This window comes from Penicillium mononematosum, assembly GCF_028829835.1.
Source record: "Penicillium mononematosum strain IBT 11891 chromosome Unknown utg000001l:1.0-4488741.0:1.0-4491989.0, whole genome shotgun sequence".
In the NCBI taxonomy this organism is placed as follows: Eukaryota; Fungi; Ascomycota; class Eurotiomycetes; order Eurotiales; family Aspergillaceae; genus Penicillium; species Penicillium mononematosum.
Window position 1 is genome coordinate 3,144,734 of NW_026643271.1, and position 20,397 is coordinate 3,165,130.

Genomic DNA, 20,397 nt, shown 5'->3' on the forward strand with positions numbered 1-20,397 from the left:
CCGGAGGTGCTCCGCTGTCGGTTTTTGGATGAAAGTGGTGATTTCAATACCCGACGTGGGGGTGATTACATGTGTGCATTTGCACTTAGAAGGGTGAGAGGCTAACAAGTGAAGAAGTAATAAGTTAAGTCAATGAAGTATAGAGATAAATGTAAAATGAATTGGGAGACATATGGTTGATCTATACAACGTATATAATGTATACGGTCTGATCTATATCTATATCCAGGACACCGTCGGAGGAGCCCCCGTCACGACATGGGGGGTTCCGCGATAGCGGGGATCTCCAATAATTTTTTGGATTTCCTAGACTCTTGTAATTTCTCTTTTCTTTTCATTCTGAAAGCTACTAATCTCCAAGTTGCTCGCTTCATCCCCCTCAGTCGCCTTGTCGCCTTGCCCTCTTGATACAACTATAGAACCTTAGAACGTTACAAGTGTGAGCAACCCCGCCGATATCATTTGGCGCATCTAACATTTGCAGAAACAACATGGCAACACAATCAGCTCTCCTCATTGGAGAAATCACACACGCGCGCAAGGAGTGGGAGAGCATCTCATCTCTATTGACATTGAAGGTTAGCAATTCCTATTGCGCCGCGATCAAATCCCGCTAAAGCAGACGATATCAGGAATTCCCCAGCGGAACCAGAGAAGAGTTCATCGCAAACTGCAAGGCCGGCAAGTATGATGATGTAGTCGCGCTCTATCGGTCCAACACCTCCACCAAGGTACACATCGGCCTGGCTCCTTCACTCCAAGTTATCTTGCTTACAGCGCATAGTACACCGGCCCGTTCAATGCAGAGATGCTCGCAGTCCTACCTAAATCCCTCAAGTACATTTGTCACAACGGCGCGGGATACGACAACATTGACGTGGCCGCCTGCTCCGAGAAGAACATCGCTGTGTCCAGCACCCCAGTCGCCGTGAACGATGCGACAGCCGATGTTGGCATTTTCCTGATGATCGGCGCTCTGCGCCAGGCTCATGTGCCCATGACTGCTCTCCGGGAAGGTAAGTGGCTCTAAATCAGAGGAATAATCCTCCCCCAGTAACCAGTAACTAACCATAATGCCAATGAACACAGGAAAGTGGCAAGGCCCAATCACCGCAGGAGGAAAGGAGTACAAAACCAGCCTGGGCCACGACCCCAAGGGCAAAGTCCTCGGAATTCTGGGGATGGGAGGCATCGGACGGGTAAGTAGCACCGACGCAGTAGTTCACCACCTGACGCCAGCTAACCATGAGCAGGAAATGGCAATCCGCGCCAAGGCCTTTGGGATGAAGATTCAGTACCACAACCGGTCCCGTCTGCCAGCCGAGCTGGAAGGCGGTGCGACATACGTCTCGTTTGACGAGTTGCTCGCTAATGCGGACGTGCTTAGCTTGAACTTGGCCTTGAATGCATCCACACGCCACATCATTGGTGCGACCGAGTTCACCAAGATGAAGGATGGCGTGGTGATTGTTAACACGGCGCGTGGGGCGCTGATTGATGAGAAAGCATTGGTCGCGGCGCTTGACTCTGGAAAGGTATGTAATGCTGCGCATTGGGCTTAAACCTTCCCTTCCATGATGGATAGGCGACTGACTAGCTGTTATATAGGTGCGGTCTGCTGGTCTGGATGTGTACGAGTGCGAGCCACAAATTGAGCCCGGGCTTGTTAGCAACCCTAACGTTATGTTGCTGCCGCATATTGGTACTGCGACTTATGAGACTCAGAAAGAGATGGAAATTTTGGTACTCGATAACTTGCGGTCGGCTGTTGAGAAGGGTGAGCTTATTACACAGGTGCCAGAGCAGAAGAAATAGGCAAATGATGGACAATATAGATGTGGGTTTATAAAGAATTAAATCTGTTCCGTTCAATCATCAAGTATTGAGTATGTATGTAGCTTCCAAGGGTACCTAGGTAGAAGGTGTTCACCTTAGTCGATTTAGACATATCGACACCTGAGATGTGGGGCAGAATCTTAATGACTAATCTCTGACATAACTCAAAAGGAAGAATCCACCTAAAACGGCTAGCGTTAGGGCTCGCTTAGGGCCAGAGCGCCAAGAGCGAAAAAAACCGCACCAAATCTAGTGGCTCAAGCGAGAGCCGGACGACGACGAAAAGCGACAACAACTCACCACCGAGGACCATCACACCCCCCTCGCCAACTCCTTCAAGATGGTGAGTGCTGCATGTTCCTGTCAACGATAATGCCCATTCGGAATCCCATTCTCTACGAAATGCCACTCGTGTGATGCACATTCAATGTCCGATCGCCGGGTCGACTTTCGCCAATATCACCAACACCCAACGACGATCCCATTGCTAACGAGCGATGCTTTTCACAGGTCCGTTACGCCGCCCAGGAGATCTCGGAGGCCAAGAGCGCCCGCGCGCGCGGCTCTTACCTCCGTGTCAGCTTCAAGAACACCCGTGAGACCGCCCAGGCTGTCAACGGCATGAAGCTGTCCAAGGCCCTCACTTTCCTCGAGAACGTCACCAACAAGTCCATGGCCGTTCCCATGCGCCGCTACGCTGGCTCCACCGGTCGCACTGCTCAGGGTGAGTCGCCCTTTTTTGAAGAAAATTCCGGATGGATCGGGGTTTTGAATGGATTGTGGGGAGGACGAACAGCATCGCCAAATATACGACAGCCACTGGGATATGCACTGAAGTGATGAGGAAAACATGGACGAAACGATAGGATGGATTTCTTGGCTTATTGGCGATGCTGTGGATTGTCTACGATCTGGATGAAAATTTGTGAATGGAGTCGAACATCGACTGACAGTTTTTGGTTTACAGGCAAGCAGTTCGGTGTCTCCAAGGCCCGCTGGCCCGTCAAGTCCGCTGAGCACATCATCGATCTGCTCAAGAACGCCGAGGCCAACGCCGATGGCAAGGGTCTCGACACCAGCGCTCTGATCATCAAGCGCATCCAGGTCAACCAGGCCCCCAAGGGTCGCCGCCGCACTTACCGTGCCCACGGTCGTGTACGTTTCTCCTAAGATTTACGGTTGAGTCTGTATTTGCCAAAAATGCTGACCTTTTTCTTCCCAGATCAACCCCTACATGACCAACCCCTGCCACATCGAGCTCATCCTCACCGAGGCTGCCGAGGAGGTCAAGAAGGCCAGCACCGACAAGCAGGTCCGCCTCTCTTCCCGCCAGCGTGGCACCCAGATCCGCCGTGCTCTCATCGAGGCATAAACGGATCGCCATAAGAAGGTGTGAGGGGATGTGTGGTTACGCAATGTGAAAAGATTTTTGCGGTGGACGGGAAGGATCGGAGTTCTGTGCATCAGCTATGTATGTTGGAACGGAATCGATACCGGATCATACAAGATTTTAAGGTCATGGCGCCAACACTCGGAGGAGAACCCAATAAAAAGTTTAAACGATATGGCCCAGGGTGATGGAAATAGGATTCTGTACTTCCCGATCCAATCATGATACAAACGTGGTTCTTTCTCCATGACTCTATCGAGTGTTTTCTCTTTTGATAGAGATGATTTCCGTTTCTGTCTTGTCTAGCTGCACACCTCTGTCGAGGTTCCAATCTTCCATATAATATGGTCTTTTTTTTCCGTTTCAATATGCATTCGATCCATTGTAGCAATTACTGGATAGCGTATCTGGACTACAGGCTAACCTCTATATCCACTTTATATGAGGGGATTGTTGACAATGGAATCTCAAGGAAAAATCCTGTCTATACCACTTCTGGTCCCCGACAATCCTTATCTAGGAACATGCCAAGGGAACCATCCATTCTATGTATAAGCAGAGATCTGCATGCGGGGGTATAAGTAGCCCAGAACAGAATACACTTTCAAGATTCCTTGATTATCCCAATCTACTCCCATTATATATATACTACCCAAATCAGACCAAAATGACCAACCTCTCAGACTACCGCCTCCTCTGCTTCGACGTCTACGGCACCCTAATAGACTGGGAAAGTGGCATCATCGCTGCATTAGAACCAATCCTCTCAAAAAGCGCCACCCAATTCACTAGGGAACACCTCCTAACAACCTACCACGACCTCGAAAGCGCCCAACAAACCGCAACCCCGGACCTTCCGTACTCAGACCTGCTATCAGCAATCCACCCCACCCTTGCCGCACGCCTAGGCCTCAACCCGCCAACCGAGGAGGAAAGCCGCGAATTCGGTAACTCCGTCGGAACCTGGCCAGCCTTCCCAGACACTGTGGACGCTCTGCGTCGACTATCAAAGCACTACAGGCTAGTGGTGCTGTCGAACGTGGACCGGGCTTCATTCGCCAAGTCCAATGCCGGCAGCTTGCAGGGCGTGTCTTTTGATATGATTCTTACCGCGCAGGATATTGGCAGTTACAAGCCTGATCTACGGAACTTTGAGTATATGTTGAGTGCTGTACAGCGCGAGTTTGGGGTTGGGCCTGGGCAGGTTCTGCAGACGGCGCAGAGTCAGTTTCATGATCATCAACCTGCGAGAAAGGTTGGCATTAAGTCAGTTTGGATTGAGAGGCCTGGGGCTTTGATGGGGAATCGAGGGAATCCGATCTTTGATTGGCGGTTTGAGACTTTGGGGCAGATGGCTGATGCTATTGAAGCAGAGTAGAGGGAGGGGTGATGGGTTTATGTGAGGAGTATGAGGAGTAGTGTTAAGTACTTGGTACTTCTAAATATATGGTCAATGCACATTGTGATCGTGTACTGTCTACGCCAGCACGTGGCTGAGTCACCAGAATAAAGCAATGAGATGAATTGCCTGGAGCCTGGATGGCAACAGCTTGGCAATGTAAAACACCTGGCTGCGTGCGTGGAATGTGGCTTTGACCGCTAGAGATCTTGACATTATATACAATATATATCTCTCCTGTCTTCTCGGCCCTTAGCGAGGCCTATTAGTTCCCTGCAGACTAGTTCGAGGGAGGCACTGGCCCCCGGCTACAATTATTCTTTGGCTGAACTTTTTCTTTCTTTCAAAATTTCCCCTGAAAAAAAGAGACTCTACGATCACCATGAAGCGCTTCCTGGGATCTCTGAGCAGGCGCTCAAGTGAGTGTCTCACTGTCTCCACGGCTCCCCGCAAATTCACTAACTTGTACCTGAACATAGGCTCGAGCGACAGTGTCGGACACCCTGAAGATTCACCAGAAGCCATTGTCCTGAAAGAATTGGTTTGTGCTGATTTCAGAGACATTAAATAAGTCACACTGACACCTTCTCTAGACTGCCTTCTGCGAGTCGAATGCAAATGTGAATTCGAATGGCTCTTCACGCGACGCGGTATGTGCCTCGGAGATGACAACAACAACCCCCTTTCCGAGACTGACAATCGCATTTGCACACTCCAGCAAGGAACCGAATTCGTCCACCTCCCCAAAATCGTCGAAGCCGCCGAGTCGAGCCCCAATGCCGCCAAGGAAGCGGCCCTGCGCATCCGCAAGTATCTCAGCGATTCCGCCGGTACCCCGAACCACACCCAGTACAATGCGGTCATGCTCATGCGCATCCTGGTCGACAACCCGGGCCACACCTTCACCCGGAACTTCGATGCCAAATTCGTGACGACTATCAAAGAACTACTGCGTACCGGACGCGACTGGCACGTGCAGAGCTATCTCCGCCAGTATCTGGACACCCTCGAGCAACAGCGTGCATGGGATGAAGATCTCAAACTCCTGTTGCAAATGTGGGGAAGGAGAAGACGAAAGCCTCACACGGTTTGGTGAGCACATCATAGTCTCTCTGCACGCCGTCCAAGGTCTCTAACCTACCCAGATCGACCGTTTCCCAATGAATTCCATCGTCCCGCCGCAACTCCCGCCCAGGGCTTACCCCCACCAGCAGCAACCATACAGCCAGGCTCGCGCGCCGGCAAACACCCTCCCCGGGCCGGTGGAACTAGCGGCCCGCATCGAGGAAGCGCGCAACTCGGCAAAGCTGCTAACGCAGTTCGTCCAGTCCACGCCGCCGACAGAGCTGGAAGACAACGACCTCATCAAGGAGTTCGTTGACCGCTGCCGGACCGGTTCGCGTATTATCCAAGGATATATCCACTCGACCAACCCAGCTCCGGACGAGGACACCCTGTTGACGCTCATTGAGACGAACGACGAGATCTCCGTGGCGGTGTCGCAGCAGCAGCGTGCCATGTTGAAGGCGCGCAAGCTTAGAGCGTCTTCGTCGCCAACCTCGTCTAATTTGAATACCCCCTCGCCGACGTCGCAGGCTGCCGCATCAGGCGCTACGAGTTTCTTCCCTCCCTCTGCGGCGCCAGCTGGGACCTCAACACAGAGTCCCGAGTCCCCCGCACCCGTCGCGGCGCAGCTGCCTTCTACGACTATGACTGGTGGTCGCCCGCTTGGTTCCCATCCCGTCTCGGGATCTACAACTACCGGCCGATATGAATACAACTCTGAGGATTTCCAGGTGCGGAATCCTTTCGCTGATGATTATGCTACGAATGACTCGGATCAGGAGAGGAATCGGCTGCAGGGTAATTCGCAGCCCCAGACTGATCGCGTGCGCTTCCAGCCAACTGAGCAGGAGCGCTAGCGTCATGCAGGATCAATTGGTGATCGCTGCTAGCACGTCTCTAAATTTTTTTTTTCTTTTCTTTTTGGTTATTTTCTATATTCATCTCTGGTTGTGGTTTTGGGCTATTTCTGCAAGCGCATAGCTTTTGCTTTCTCTTTTGGTCCTCTTTTGGCTATCTTTTCCTGCTCTTTGCCATGATACCTCGCACATTGTCACCACACATATCTATTAGCCTTTTACTGCGAATACCTTCAGCAGCATGTCTGACTTACAGGAGAGTGAGTGGCACCTTCGTTTCGTACCATAGGTACTTATATCTTCCAGGTAAATAGGTACTTGGGAATTTTATACTATTCGTGCTCCAGTGCTGTACCGTGTGAAGGACAATGGCCCCTCTATATCAGGATATGTGGGTGCACCTAACTCGGAGTTAAGTACATGGCGCGCATATAAGAAACGGTTGAATGCATTGGTAGGAAGTCATAAACATCAGCTACAAAAGACTCCAAAAAAAACACACAAAGGGCCAATCCAAGGCTGGCTATTTTTCCAGGCATTATCAGACATGTCATCAACCTGCAATTGACACTGCAGTAATGACTGCCTCCTTCGTCTCTGACATCAAAACAGGGGATAGTCCGTTTCATTTACCCCGGCAATGAAAGTACACTACCTTTTACTCCTCCCTCTTGATATCAACCCTCTCATTAGTGTCAGTCTCAGCTTCAGCCTGAGCTCTCGTGTCAGCCTGCTCCCTCGTGTCAGCCTGAGCTCCCGTTTCAGCCTGAGCTCCCGTTTCAGCCTGAGCTCTCGCCTCAGCCTGCTCCCTCGCCGCAACCTCCTCAGGGAAAGGCTTCCTCGCCCACACACGTCGCCTGTAAAGAATCAGCCCAATGCACACACACATCAAAGAAAAGAAACCTTACGCGCGCTCATAAATATGATACCGAGGATTCTGCATCTCAGCCCTCAACTTCGCCACATAAACAATAACCTCCTCCTGCGACCACGGCTCCGGCGCCCCGAATTTACAAAGCAACCACATAGCCCAGCCTTCCATACCCGACATCCAATGCTGGTAGTTAACCGTGCCGGCCTCTTTATATTTCTGGTCACGGGGCCACGGTCCGATGGGCCACTTGTATTCTTTTTCATGGATATCCACGAACCCAGCCTTGCGGAAGGCATCTTGCATCATGTCGATTGTTTCCAGCGGACGGCCGGCGCGCTTGCCGCACGCGGACAATGCTGGTCCCCAGCTGCGCAGGATGTTGTCTTCTGGTAGACTGTCGTCGTCGCATTCGATGTAGGGACTTGCTTCTAGTTGTTCGATCCAGCCGCCTGGGCGGATGTTGCTTTGGGGTTGGGTTAGATGGGTGGGGTGCTTGGGATGGGATGATGGGGTTAGTGGCTTACTCGTAGCATTGCTGGTAGACGCGGCTCCACTCTGCGTCGTCGAAGGCTCCGATCATGATGCGCATGTGGATTAGGTCCTGGGGTTCGTTCCAGGTCCATTCTTCGGCGATATTGTCGACTTCGAGGATGCAGTTTGGGGGCATCCATTTTACTGGTGGTGGGAAGAGGTCGACGCCGCGGACGGTGGCTGGGGATTTTGGTTAATATGTTGATATAGAGTGAATCGGAGGGTTCTGGACTCACTTGATGGGAACATGTCGGCTACATCGCTAGAAGAGGGTGAGTGGTGGTCCCCCGAGATGAAAGGTGTTTTCTTTCCACATACATGGCCCAATTACCCAGACCTGTACCAAGATCGAGGATATTTTTGGGATCTTTAACAGGCGCCCGGAAAAGGGGGTTTTCGCGGTCTGAGTCCATGACGAGGGCGACCAAGTGGCTGCGATAGTGTTAGTTATTGAAGGGTAAAAAGGAGGATTCCACATACCCAGCTTCGTATGTCTCGAACTGTTTCTCATCCGATGGGATCCTGATAGGAAATAAGCAGGATATACCTTGATTCGGAAATCCAAGCGTACAGATATTCTTTGTGGCTCAATGTTTGATATCGTCGGCCATTCTCCTCTAGCCCGCGATACAGCGAGGAGCCGATCGAGGTGGTTTCCCTGAGATTGTGTGAGAGACTATTTTCCTTTCTCATATAAGGAGATAATAGTTACGATTGCCAGTCATCGCCGTAAAGGGTCGGGACATGGGTCGTGGAATCCTAATATTGTGTCAAAACATAAACAAAACATCGGAAAAAAAGAAAAAAAACAATCGAGACATACCACGGCGATATCATCGTCAGGCTCAGTGCGTTTTTTATACATTGTAGAGAACCGATCAGGTACAGAAAATCAAAGTCGAGAAGAGGCGAAGAATTTGAATGTTCAACGGGGAACGGCATCGGACCCCGCTCTCATGTCAAAGGCCATTTTGGGAACTACACAGCGCCGTCATAGGCTTGAGGGCCTTGAGGGGCTTGAGAGGTGATATGTGGGCATTGTGGGGTGGAAACTGATTCCGGTATTGGCTCTCGAATTGGACCTCGTTGGTGTCGCTGCATGTGAATTGACAAAAGTACGAGTCTTCTAACCAGTAGGAAGTGTCCCTACAAAGTGATTCTTCACAGACATCCTGCAGAATTTCCACCTAGTCTGGCTAAAACTCACTCCAGTTCCTTTAAAAAAAAGTTATCAAGGCTTATTGAGGCATTTTTTCTGACGATCACTCAAAAATGTGGTTAAAATCAGGGTCCATCGCTTTTATAGGGTGTCTATCTGGGATTTTATAGGTAGACGACACATTGCATGACCTTGGCATTTATGGTTAATTATAATTGCCGACATGAATACGAAGCCCTGCTGCATCTAGGTAAATCCTGATTTCTAAACCTTGGAATGAATAAATGTATAAAATGCTTAGGCTAAGTACTCCGTGTACTCCGTAGCTTATGGCTTATGTGGGAGATAGGCTATCAAATAGACTATGCGGGGATCCGGATGACGCCTCGACACTCACCTATATAACTTGAGACACACCTGGGCAGTCAACCCATTCCTTCTAGCAGATAACAACGTATCTACAAACCCCAGACATGTCAAACCCCCTTCCCCCCAATATGCGCAGCATCATCCAACAAGCCGCTTCCTCCAAAACCCTCACCCTGACAAACACACCCGTCCCAACCCCAAATCATGAACAGGGAGAACACCTAATCCAAATAAAAGCCTGCAGTCCCTGCGCCGGCGAACTCCTCTGGCCAAAGAACTTCCCGCCACCAACAGCGCGCACTCTAATCCCATGCCCGGACATGGCGGGAATCGTCATCTCGGCACCGTCAGACTCGCCCTTTCAACCCGGCGATGAAGTATACGCGCGCACAAACTATATCCGACCAGGGAATGCGCGCGAGTATTCCATCGCCGTTACGGACGAGCTGGCACACAAGCCGAAGCGTCTAAGCTGGGTGCAGGCTGCTGCGGTTCCTGTCTCCGCGCAGACGGCTTGGCAGGTTCTTTTTATCCATGCTCTTGGTACCCCTGGAAATGGCAATGGGGGAGAGATGGATATGGAGGCTGCCAAGGTCGCTTGGGCGGGAAAGAGAGTTCTTGTTACTGCTGCTTCTGGTGGTGTGGGTATTTGGCTTGTGCAGTTGGCGACGATGCTTGGTGCGGAGGTGGTTGGGACGTGTGGTTCTCGGAATGTGGAGCTTGTGAGATCGCTTGGTGCGAAGGAGGTGCTTGATTATCGGGTTGTGGACTTGAGGGAGTGGGCTATGCAGTTGCCTTCTAATAAGGTAGATGTTGTTGTTGATTGTGTTGGAGGGAAGGCTCTTGGGGATGCGTGGTGGACTGTTAAGGATGGTGGTGTTGTGCTGAGTATCTATCAGCCACCATTGCAGGTCTGTCCGGATGGGATTGAGGGGGTCAGTGTAAAAGATTTGTTCTTTGTTATGCAGCCTGTGAGGAGACAGTTAGAGGAGATTTCGAAGTTGGTTGAGCAGGGGGTGTGTCGGGAATTGGTGGATAGTGTCTGGCCCCTTGAGCAGTATGAAGAGGCATTCAAGAGACTGGATGGAGGACATGCGAAGGGGAAGATTGTCTTTGATCTGTCGCTGAATCACTAGGAGCTGAGGGATGAAGAGTGATGCTTCTTCGACACTGTTGCAGTACATGAGACACCAGCCCTGGAGAAATAGAAGACTACTGTCATTTCTGGATGCTTGGCTCTAAGTAGCTGGGAATATACACCAATTTTTGGTGGATCGAGAGGAAGAGACCTTATAAGCATCCAAGAGCCAATTAGGTATAGGGAGAAATGCAAAGCAGGCTCAATAAAGTACTTGTTGCGAGAAGCACTCCGGTTTCATGACATCTTCGGCCGATGCCAATAGATTTGAGCTCTGTATTTAGCTGCAAGGGGGTAGGCTGAAGTTGCCCCCCGGAGACAATGTGTATAAGATATCCCATATGTGGGAATGCCCAATGCTGGGAACAGGTTGGAAGGCGAATGAAAGAGTCAAAATTACGCATGTGATATTGTTCAATTTGGCTTCATTCTGAAACTGATAGATCAAGAAATTGCTAGTATAACTAGTCAGTTTCATCGGATTTAGTTTGGTTTTCAAGTGTGGACTATCAAAGACTCGGATAATCCTGGAATGAAATTGGAATGAAATTGGATAAATGTCCGAGCAGAATCTGCCAAGTCAAGCCTATTCGATCTCCACGTTCTTAATTAACGTAAAGCGCCCATTAAATTCCTGTCTCAGCTGTCAGTCTCCCCATTGGCACCGGTGCAGGTCCCATCAATATGAAACTTGCATCCCTGTTCGGCGCGTGGAGCCAGGCTTGGCAACCCTAGCCTCAGGAACGTCGGCCTCGTCTCGGGAGAATCATCCCTAGTTCAATATACCCCCGAAGGCCTATTTCCGAGGTCCTATGTTGTATTTTACCGATATGATGCGAGCTAACATTGCCGCCGGTCTCACGTATCCCCTCCCGGTGGGGGAGCACTGTCCCCTTAGGTATATCCGATGTGTTTCAGTGTGATACATGCATTCGGCCCTACTCGCTGTCGGAGATGTCTCTGATAAGTGTCAATCTAGTGTTTGTGGTTGATTAATGTCCAATGCAGGTCCAAATAGAGCTCCTTTTGAATATGGCTACTATATAAGCAGCCGCATGCCACGCGACAGACCAGTTCAGCATGCTGGCCAGTCCTTTTTGAATTTTCATTCACATCCACATTCATTTTCCTCCGGTTTGATACCGTGCAGACATTCATTCATCAAGTATACATTCATTCATCGGTCCGGTTTACCGATCATTTCCATTCACTCCTCGACATCCCAACTCATCAAACATGAAGCAATTCACCTCCGCTCTGGCTATCGCCAGCATCGTCTCCTTGGTCAACGGCCATGGCTTCGTTACCACTCCGAAGGCCCGCCAGCCCGGCACCGCAATGGGAGCCGCCTGTGGCCAGCAAGTCCTGTCCAACCAAGGCTCTGACAAGTACGGCAACATCCAAGGCGAGCTGCAGATCGCCTCCAGCCAGAACGACTACAAAGCCGAGGAGTGCGATATCTGGCTTTGCAAGGGCTACAAGTTCGCCGACAACAAGGACAACGTCCAGTCATACACGGCAGGACAGAAGGTCGACTTCACTGTCGACATCCGCGCCCCCCACACCGGTGTCGCCAACGTTTCCGTCGTCGACACCGCTTCCAACAAGGTCATTGGCAAGCCCCTGATCTCCTGGGATGAGTACGCCTCCACCGCCAGCGGTGTCACCGACGACGAGACCAACTTCAGCGTCACTATCCCCGACGATCTCGGAAGCCAGTGTGCCACCGCCGGTGACTGTGTGCTGCAGTGGTACTGGTTCGCCGAATCCATCGACCAGACCTACGAGTCGTGTGTCGACTTCACTCTCGGTGGAGCTGGTGGCGCGGCTCCGGTTGAGTCGTCGGCCTCGACCTCCAGCGCTACGGATATCGCTGTTACTTCAGCCCCTTCTGTCGCTGTTCAGACCCCCACCACAGCTGCTGTTCAGCCTACCTCCTCCTCCGCGGTTGCTGCTCAGCCTACTACTTTCGCTACCACTGCCCGTCAGTCGGCTACTTCCGCCGCGTCTCAAGCCCCTACCGCCAGCGCTGTTCCCTCCGCTAGCGCTTCGGATCTGCCTTTCCCCACTGATAGTGCCACGGATGTCCTGACCTGGCTTCAGGCCCTCTTTGGCAACCTGGTGGGTAACTAAATGCGGAGGGTGCGGAGAAATGGCCCACTAAAAAGTGGGCGGCATAATTCGGAAGCACATCGTGTTCAGTTTTGGATCTACCTTCATCTCCTACGTTAGCTAGTAGCTAGATATAGAGGTAATTAAATGTCAGATTTACCATGCATTCATCATCGTTCTGGATTCCAATGCAACGCTCTTCATAGCGATATCGGAGGGATCACCGAACATCCGACATCGCCACTTCCTCGATTCACCTCATTAGCCATAAGATATCAATCTAAAAGCAAGTATCCCTCCTACAGCCAAACATCTTCTAGTATTTAAATCATCTAAAAAATGCACTGTCGCCTGAACTCAGCAACCAGGCTAGTCACCCACTCCCCAAGAATCCCAATCCCCAAACCAGTCTACAGACACTTCACCACAACAATGTCCCAACAAACGAAAGACTGGAGCGCAAACCAATACCTCAAATTCGAAAACGAACGCACCCAACCCGCCCGCGATCTCCTCTCCCACGTCCCCCTAACATCCCCAAAAAGAATCATCGACCTAGGCTGTGGCCCAGCCAACTCAACAACAGTCCTAGCAACCCAATACCCAACAGCAAAAATAACAGGCCTGGACTCATCCCCAGACATGATCAAACGCGCAAAACAAGTCCTCCCAGACCGGGACTTCCAGGTCGCAGATCTGACCACCTACACGCCCGACCCAGCGACGCCAGTCGACCTCTTCTTTCTCTAACGCGGTGTTCCAGTGGCTGAAAGCCGACGAGCGCATTGCGGTTATTAAGCGGCTGCTACAGCCCCAGGAAAAGGGCGCTGTTTTCGCACTCCAGGTCCCGCATAACCTGGACCAACCTTCGCATGTTCTTATGGCGGAGACGGCTGCTCAGGGTCCCTGGGCGGAGAAACTAGCCGGTGTGCAGAGAGATCGGTTCCAGTCGCCGCAGGAGCTTTATGATCTGCTTATTCCGTTTGCTAGTCGGGTTGAGGTTTTTGAGACGAGTTATTATCATTCGCTTGAGAGTCATGAGGCGGTTATTGAGTGGGTTAAGGGGACGGGGTTGAGGCCGTTTTTGGATCCGTTGGAGGATGCCGAGAAGGTGGATTTCTTGGAGGATTATTTGAGGCGTCTGCGGGATGCTTATCCTGTTTCTGTTGATGGGAGGGTGTTGTTGAAGTATCCGCGGTTGTTTCTGGTTGCTGTGAAATGAGTTGGCTGGAGGTAGTTACTTTGTGTTTGGTTACTACATAGTTGCTCTTAATGTCGCAGTGTATGCGACCAATGTATTTGCCCTGCTCTTGGACTTGCAGTGTTCATCCTACGTGACTTGATGAAAGTCTAGATATAGAAAAAATGGGACACATGGATCGATGAGACGATGGACGAATTCACGTCCACATTGATATTCAGTAAGCTGCTTAGATAGAAGAGAGCAGCATTTCCCAATGATGGCCTAGACTGTGCCTAGACTGTTCCTGAAGCAGCAATCTTAATGGTACCGTCAGTCTTCCCAGACCGATCTAAGCTCTTGCTCTCCATCTTTTGGAGAATATCCTGGCCGGAAACAACCTCTCCGAAGACAACGTGCTTTCCATCCAAGTGGGGAGTTGGCACAAACTAATGTAGTCAGAACACGTCTCCCGTGTATTTCTTTAAGCATGGTTCCGACTCACAGTAATGAAGAATTGAGAACCGTTGGTGTTAGGTCCAGCATTCGCCATGGAGAGTAAACCGCCCTTAGTATGCTTGATCTTGAAGTTCTCATCTTCGAACTTCTCGCCGTAGATGGACTTTCCGCCCGTGCCCTGGATAGAGAGTAGAGATTAGCTGGCGCTCGGATTTCCCCGCGGAGAGATGACTTACATTTCCGCGAGTAAAGTCACCACCCTGGGCCATGAACCCGGAAATCACGCGGTGGAAAGCAGAGCCTGCATATCCGAAGCCTTTTTCGCCTGTGGCTAGGCTGCGGAAGTTGGTTGCGGTCTTTGGGACGACGTCGTCATAGAGTTTGAACTCGATGCGACCCCAGTTTTCCACTGCATAGAGTTAGTGTTACTCAAATGAGATAGAGTGTAAACTTACCCTGGCCGCCAGACGTAGTGTATTCAATATCAAAGTAGGGGTTGGACATGATGAATTGGGTGATGTTGAAGTGAGAGAAGTATGTAGAGCTCGGGATGAACTGGAAGGGGGCGGGGTAAATAAATGAGGGGCTCGGATCTATGGACATGCAGGAATGAGGTCATCTTATTGAATTGTCCAAGTGGACATGTCTGGGCATCTGGTTGGATACATTGTTGGGCAAGATGTCAGATTCAGATTCATCGGTACCTGGTAGGGTTCTCATCCAAAAGGTACATACTTTTCACAGTCGTACATCTACAACTTCAAGATCTATTTGAAGTTATACTACACAAAGGTCATAAGAACCTTTATTTATGGAATCAAATAAAACGGATTTGAAGTTCATCGGATTGTACCGGGAAAAAAATCAGACCGTCACAGACATCGCAAGGATGCTGCCGTCACGAAACAAGACTAACGGGCACATAACAAAGTGCACCCAAACATGTAAGAGACCAATGGCGATTTTGCGAGATGGTAGTAGAAACCATGAGAATGGTGACCACGCAAGACTCATCCGGAGTCTTCTTTCCCTGTCACACCGTCCTCCACGTGCGTTGCCCCCGAAATCATGTTCCATCTATTCAGAGCCAATGGCGTCCTTCTTGGGGGACTCAGAGCCGTCGACGTTCCTCGTTGATCTCAGAGCTGTTGGTGCCCTTGCCGGAGGATTCGCTGGAAGCAACAGCCGAAAGACACTGTTGGATTTTGACGCGAAGACGGGAGAATCGTTTCTGGACAGTTCCAACCGAGGTGCCCGCATCTTTGGCCATGGCAGGCCAGTCAATCTGTAAGACAATTCAGTTAGTACACAGCATACTATCATATATCAATCAGACATGCCAAGATATCTGAGAGACGTGTGGCAACCGACACACGGTCAAGTCAGAGACATAATCGAGCTAGGCACATAGCGAAGACAGACATAGTCAAGATAACTGAGAGACACTTACTTCCATCACAGACATCTGCGTGATTTTCCACATGAACAGAAGGTCCTCGCTAAGGACGACGGAATTGGCCTTGGTATAGGATCGCTTAGAAGGAGAGACATCCTCTTTCTTTCCGAAAGATACTGCTGGATTTTGATGCGAAGACGGTACCGTCGTTTCTGGACGGCTCCAACAGACGTGCCGGCGTCTTTGGCGATAGCAGGCCAGTCAATCTATAAGACAATTCAGTTAGTACACGACATACTATCATGTATCAATCAGATATGTCAAGACATCTGAGAGACGTGTCAAAATAGAGTCAAAGTCAAGTCAGAGACAATCGAGACAGACACTTAGTGAAGACAGACGTCAAGACAACTGAGAGAAACTTACTTTCATCGCAGACATCCGCATAATTTTCCACATGAAGAGGATGTCCTCGCTAGGAACGACGGATTTGGCACGGGACAGCTTGACAGGCGAGGCCTTGACTGGAGTTCTCTTAACAATGCCTGCTTTGGCCGGCTAGGTCTCCTTGGCCTCCTTGGCCTTGGGGTGGTGGATTCTTTGGCTTTAGCCATTTTGATAACGACAAGATGAAGAACGAATTTGAAAGTGGTTTGTAGAAATGGGTAGGGTACAAAGTAGAATCGAGAAGGAGAAAACGGAAGAAAACAAACTGTGAAAGACCCAAAGAAGTTATAATAGGCTGCGTTGCGCGAGTCCAGCGTCGCCCCGACGATTTCATGTCGTCGTTGGTCGTCCCAACGATTTGATTCACTGTTTCCCCGACGATCAATATATCGATTCATCACGCGCAGCATAGAGTCTGCCAGCCCTGTCTTTGTCCGTTTGTCGTGCGTCGTACATTACGCCTACCAAGGGACCTGAATAGCGCAGTATCCACAATGTTTATGAAGCAGCTTCAACTCACGGAAACTCTGTTCAATGTCGATTCGGAGGGATGTACATATGCATATATGTATGGAGCCTTTGGTAACGGGAAGACAATACTAACTGTCAAACTGTGGATATGGCCCCCATAGGCCCTAAATATATTAGATGGTTGTCTCAGGTACCATAGAATAACCAATGATAGTAGCCAGAATACTTGCAACAGTATATGTATCCATCCATGGATGTATATATTGGATGTTGTAGATATGAAATGCACCGACCTCGGAGGTGCCAAGGAGCTAAGGTGGGGCATCCAGGGCACCGGGGATGGATGATCCGCGATCAGATAAGCACCCGTGGACTGCCACAGGAATTTATTTCTCCCCTTGCATTTCTTTCATCCCAAGTCCCATTCATTAAATTCAACGTTCATCATGGAGGAACATTTGCGTCAAAGTCTTTCCAACCACCCTCATGCCTTCCAGAATTTACATCATACCCATAGCAGCTCACCGTCACACCGGGACAGAATGCCTCTATCCTTCAATGAAGGCACCACAACCGCCCTTGAGCACGAGCTCACCACCATGCAGCAACACCGCAGTGGTAGTTCCAGTGATGAAGAAGGCCAACCTCCGCCACGCTACACCCCTGAAAGCGATCCGTTCCAGCTTGCCTCGAAACTGAAGACTGAGGATGAGATCCGGCAGATGAAAGCCAATACCTCGCGGAAACGGGATTCCAAAAGCCGGAAAGTGGGTTCCATTGTGCAAGACACTGCCCGTCTTGGAAAACAGGCTTTCGTGACCAAGAAGCTACAGGGCTTCTACGAGTCCCAAAATGAAAACATCGAGCGCATGTTGAAGCCCGTCGAGGAGCACAGACGTGCCGCCCGCGAATTGAGCGTCGACAACCGTCTCAAGTACCGGATTGCTGTTTACGGTAGTTTTGCCGCGAATATCATTCTCTCGATCATCCAGGTGTACGGTGCCGTCTCGTCCGGATCGCTCTCTCTGTTCACCACAATGGCCGACGCGGTCTTCGACCCCATGTCCAATCTGACCCTCTTGCTCTGCAACAAGGCCGTCAACCGCGTCGATCCGCGCAAGTTCCCTGCCGGAAAGGCCCGCATTGAAACCGCTGGTAACATCTGCTTCTGCTTCCTTATGACCGCCGTTTCTTTCATCATCATCGCCTTCTCTATTCGCGAACTGGTCTCGGGCTCCGAGGAAGGAACCCAGTCTTTCCACCTCCCTGCTGTCATTGCCGTCGCCGTCGCCTTTGCCACCAAATTTGTCCTTTTCCTGTACTGCTGGGCCCTGCGCAACCAGGTCTCGCAGATCCGCATCCTGTGGGAGGATCACCGCAACGATCTGTTCATTAACGGGTTCGGTGTTCTGACCTCCGTCGGTGGTAGTAAGCTGCGTTGGTGGATCGATCCTATGGGTGCTATCATTCTGTCCGTGCTGGTCAGTGTACTGTGGCTGCACTCCGCCTATGGCGAGTTCGAGTTGCTCATCGGCGTTACTGCCGACACTAAGATGCAGCAGCTTATTACTTATATCTGTATGTTCATTCCCTTTCGGTCCTTTTTCAGCTCTGAGTCGAAAACTAACATTTCTATCAGCCATGACCCACTCTCCTGCCATCACTGCCATCGATACCGTCCGTGCATACACCTCTGGCCCTCGCCTGCTGGTCGAGGTGGATGTCGTCATGGACCCAGAGGCATCCCTGCGTGCCACTCACGATGTCGCCGAGGAGCTCCAGATTAAGCTCGAGTCGCTTCCCGACGTTGAGCGTGCCTATGTGCATGTTGATTACGAAACTACTCACAAGCCCGAGCATTCTCTGAAGAAGGAACTCTAGAGACTTTGACATAGGAGTTTGGATTGGCTTTTTCACTTTGGACAGCATTAAGTCGAAGTCCACCCATTGCTTTGATTTTCTTCAGTGCCATTTTGTTTAGAAGAGCGTCGTCTGGCTGTTTCTTATTTCATTTCCCTTACGCAATGGATGAATTTCACCAGGAATCACATAATAACTTTGGGAGACTTAGTTTCTTTTCTGATACATTCTTTGTCGTGTTCGAAGTCTTACAATAGTCGTCAATTGTCAATCTCAAGGGGACTTACCGGGTCAAGGACGGCCTGAGGAACAGCTCCAAGAAACTAGACATTGACCAGTATGGTGTCGATGATCAACAGTTTCTGGTAGTGCCCAATCGACCAATATCAACCAGTTGTGAGACTCTCTGAATGAGAGGATCTGATGGAAGATATCCCGAAGCGTCAGGCATACGATAGCTAAGTGATAATTATTGTCACGAATGATGTTATCTTCCAAGGTTGTCTCGACAAACGCTCTTTCCATGTGACGCGGTAGGTGCCTTCCCTTTTTGTCAAAACTGAGGTCGTCCCCCACCCCAGTTCCTTCCTGTCCTTCAGCCACTGGAAAAATACAAATACCCCCTTTCCCCCCCAATTTCTCTCTTCTTCTTTTTTCTCTTCCATCCTTCCTCACGCCACACCCCCCGCCCCCCTCCCCGGCGCCACCAGTCCCTCGGCAGGTGACGGTCCACTTCAGCTCCAGAGTCATATCCGATATATGTCTTCTGTTGTCCAGTGAAGGACAACCCTGAGGCGCTGATAGCTCTTTGCTGCGACCCAGTTAAGGCAGTTAATGGGACGTAAGCATGTGGGGGGGGGGTGCCTTAAAGGACCGCTCGGGGAAACCTAAGATCTCTTGAGCCCTACAGGACAACTCAGAGAACCCTTGGGAATCCCTTGGGTACCCGATTTGGTAAGTGCCTCCACCTCTGTGGAAACAGACTGTCTTTTCTGGGTCCTCCACTGAACATCAGGAGATCTGAAGTTTACTCAGGTACGTCTCTTCTCTCCTTTGTTTTTGTTTCGATTGTCTGTTTGTTTCTTTATTACTTACCTATGTACTTTGCTTCTTTCTTTGTTCCCCTTCCCCTTCCCCTTTCCATACCCAGTTGCACGGGTCCTGTGTGCAACACCTGGACAAGACTTGCACCTTTACGTGGTGTTCAGGATAAGTAGCCTATGGTGAAACCAAGCAAGTCATTAGGTAGAATTGCAATAGAAAATCAAACTGTTTATGATCTTATTCTAATCTGATATTGACAACCTAATGTAACTTGTATAAACACATAACATGAAAATTCTATCTAGTGACGCATCTGTGTACTGCCAGTCAATGCACCCTGCAGCTCGCCCAACTGCCGTAGTAAATGGGTATTCGACTGTCCACACTCGTTCCTTTCACGCTGTGCACTCTCAGTAGCCGGGCTGGGGAATCTTTGCCCTCTGACACAAACTCTCCAGTGCTTGCTCGAATGAGATGGTATGTTCTTGTCTACGTTGCACTTGTTGGTTTCGCAAGTCTGCTTTCTAGTGGGGATCGAACGACCGTGGTAGTTTCTCCTTGCCCCCAGGAACGAAGCAGAAATGTTCCCCAAGTCGTGATTTTCACTTCAACAACGCCTGGGACGAAGAACCGAGGAACATACTACGATTTGACAGCTAACGGGAAACTACAGGCAAAGATCGAAAGTCAGATTACATGGCTTTTTATATGGTCACATTCGTGAGAAACCGCGAATGATATCGAGCAAAAGACCTCCGGAGTGCAAGTCCGATACACAAGAACAATGTTAAAAGTGCCTAAGTCCTAAAG

At 50.2% G+C, this 20,397-nt stretch overlaps 10 protein-coding genes across 10 annotated transcripts; 7 read left to right on the plus strand and 3 right to left on the minus strand.

Annotated features, from left to right (window-relative positions):
* Nucleotides 1–491: 491 nt before the first annotated feature.
* Nucleotides 492–3,208, plus strand: N7519_001173 (fused D-mandelate dehydrogenase faamily protein/uL22 family ribosomal protein; the record flags this gene model as incomplete). The annotated part of the gene is made up of 10 exons (XM_057287951.1): nt 492–578; nt 633–731; nt 785–1,016; nt 1,090–1,199; nt 1,254–1,535; nt 1,609–1,794; nt 2,090–2,179; nt 2,347–2,560; nt 2,804–2,991; nt 3,059–3,208. 10 exons carry the CDS (start codon nt 492–494, stop codon nt 3,206–3,208), a joined length of 1,638 nt encoding a protein of 545 aa, XP_057154034.1.
* Nucleotides 3,209–3,893: 685 nt separating this feature from the next.
* N7519_001174 (uncharacterized protein) lies at nt 3,894–4,604 on the plus strand (the record flags this gene model as incomplete). The annotated part of the gene is made up of 1 exon (XM_057287952.1): nt 3,894–4,604. The coding sequence occupies one exon, from the start codon at nt 3,894–3,896 to the stop codon at nt 4,602–4,604; it is 711 nt and encodes a 236-aa protein (XP_057154035.1).
* Nucleotides 4,605–5,007: 403 nt separating this feature from the next.
* Nucleotides 5,008–6,547, plus strand: N7519_001175 (VHS and GAT domain-containing protein; the record flags this gene model as incomplete). The annotated part of the gene is made up of 4 exons (XM_057287953.1): nt 5,008–5,166; nt 5,219–5,275; nt 5,344–5,712; nt 5,771–6,547. 4 exons carry the CDS (start codon nt 5,008–5,010, stop codon nt 6,545–6,547), a joined length of 1,362 nt encoding a protein of 453 aa, XP_057154036.1.
* A 658-nt stretch (nt 6,548–7,205) lies between these two features.
* On the minus strand, nt 7,206–8,817 carry N7519_001176 (class I SAM-dependent methyltransferase; the record flags this gene model as incomplete). Its single annotated transcript, XM_057287954.1, has 9 exons — nt 7,206–7,404; nt 7,456–7,884; nt 7,946–8,132; nt 8,189–8,214; nt 8,271–8,384; nt 8,433–8,474; nt 8,524–8,610; nt 8,665–8,711; nt 8,776–8,817. The coding sequence occupies 9 exons, from the start codon at nt 8,815–8,817 to the stop codon at nt 7,206–7,208; spliced, it is 1,173 nt and encodes a 390-aa protein (XP_057154037.1).
* A 791-nt stretch (nt 8,818–9,608) lies between these two features.
* Nucleotides 9,609–10,616, plus strand: N7519_001177 (NADP-dependent oxidoreductase; the record flags this gene model as incomplete). The annotated part of the gene is made up of 1 exon (XM_057287955.1): nt 9,609–10,616. The coding sequence occupies one exon, from the start codon at nt 9,609–9,611 to the stop codon at nt 10,614–10,616; it is 1,008 nt and encodes a 335-aa protein (XP_057154038.1).
* Nucleotides 10,617–11,854: 1,238 nt separating this feature from the next.
* N7519_001178 (lytic polysaccharide monooxygenase) lies at nt 11,855–12,751 on the plus strand (the record flags this gene model as incomplete). The annotated part of the gene is made up of 1 exon (XM_057287956.1): nt 11,855–12,751. One exon carries the CDS (start codon nt 11,855–11,857, stop codon nt 12,749–12,751), a length of 897 nt encoding a protein of 298 aa, XP_057154039.1.
* Nucleotides 12,752–13,162: 411 nt separating this feature from the next.
* N7519_001179 (uncharacterized protein) lies at nt 13,163–13,952 on the plus strand (the record flags this gene model as incomplete). The annotated part of the gene is made up of 2 exons (XM_057287957.1): nt 13,163–13,459; nt 13,494–13,952. The coding sequence occupies 2 exons, from the start codon at nt 13,163–13,165 to the stop codon at nt 13,950–13,952; spliced, it is 756 nt and encodes a 251-aa protein (XP_057154040.1).
* A 254-nt stretch (nt 13,953–14,206) lies between these two features.
* On the minus strand, nt 14,207–14,873 carry N7519_001180 (uncharacterized protein; the record flags this gene model as incomplete). Its single annotated transcript, XM_057287958.1, has 4 exons — nt 14,207–14,359; nt 14,416–14,547; nt 14,606–14,778; nt 14,825–14,873. The coding sequence occupies 4 exons, from the start codon at nt 14,871–14,873 to the stop codon at nt 14,207–14,209; spliced, it is 507 nt and encodes a 168-aa protein (XP_057154041.1).
* A 607-nt stretch (nt 14,874–15,480) lies between these two features.
* On the minus strand, nt 15,481–16,224 carry N7519_001181 (uncharacterized protein; the record flags this gene model as incomplete). Its single annotated transcript, XM_057287959.1, has 5 exons — nt 15,481–15,654; nt 15,745–15,768; nt 15,820–15,868; nt 15,943–16,031; nt 16,192–16,224. The coding sequence occupies 5 exons, from the start codon at nt 16,222–16,224 to the stop codon at nt 15,481–15,483; spliced, it is 369 nt and encodes a 122-aa protein (XP_057154042.1).
* Nucleotides 16,225–17,129: 905 nt separating this feature from the next.
* On the plus strand, nt 17,130–18,564 carry N7519_001182 (cation diffusion facilitator family transporter; the record flags this gene model as incomplete). The annotated part of the gene is made up of 2 exons (XM_057287960.1): nt 17,130–18,261; nt 18,323–18,564. The coding sequence occupies 2 exons, from the start codon at nt 17,130–17,132 to the stop codon at nt 18,562–18,564; spliced, it is 1,374 nt and encodes a 457-aa protein (XP_057154043.1).
* Nucleotides 18,565–20,397: the final 1,833 nt, after the last annotated feature.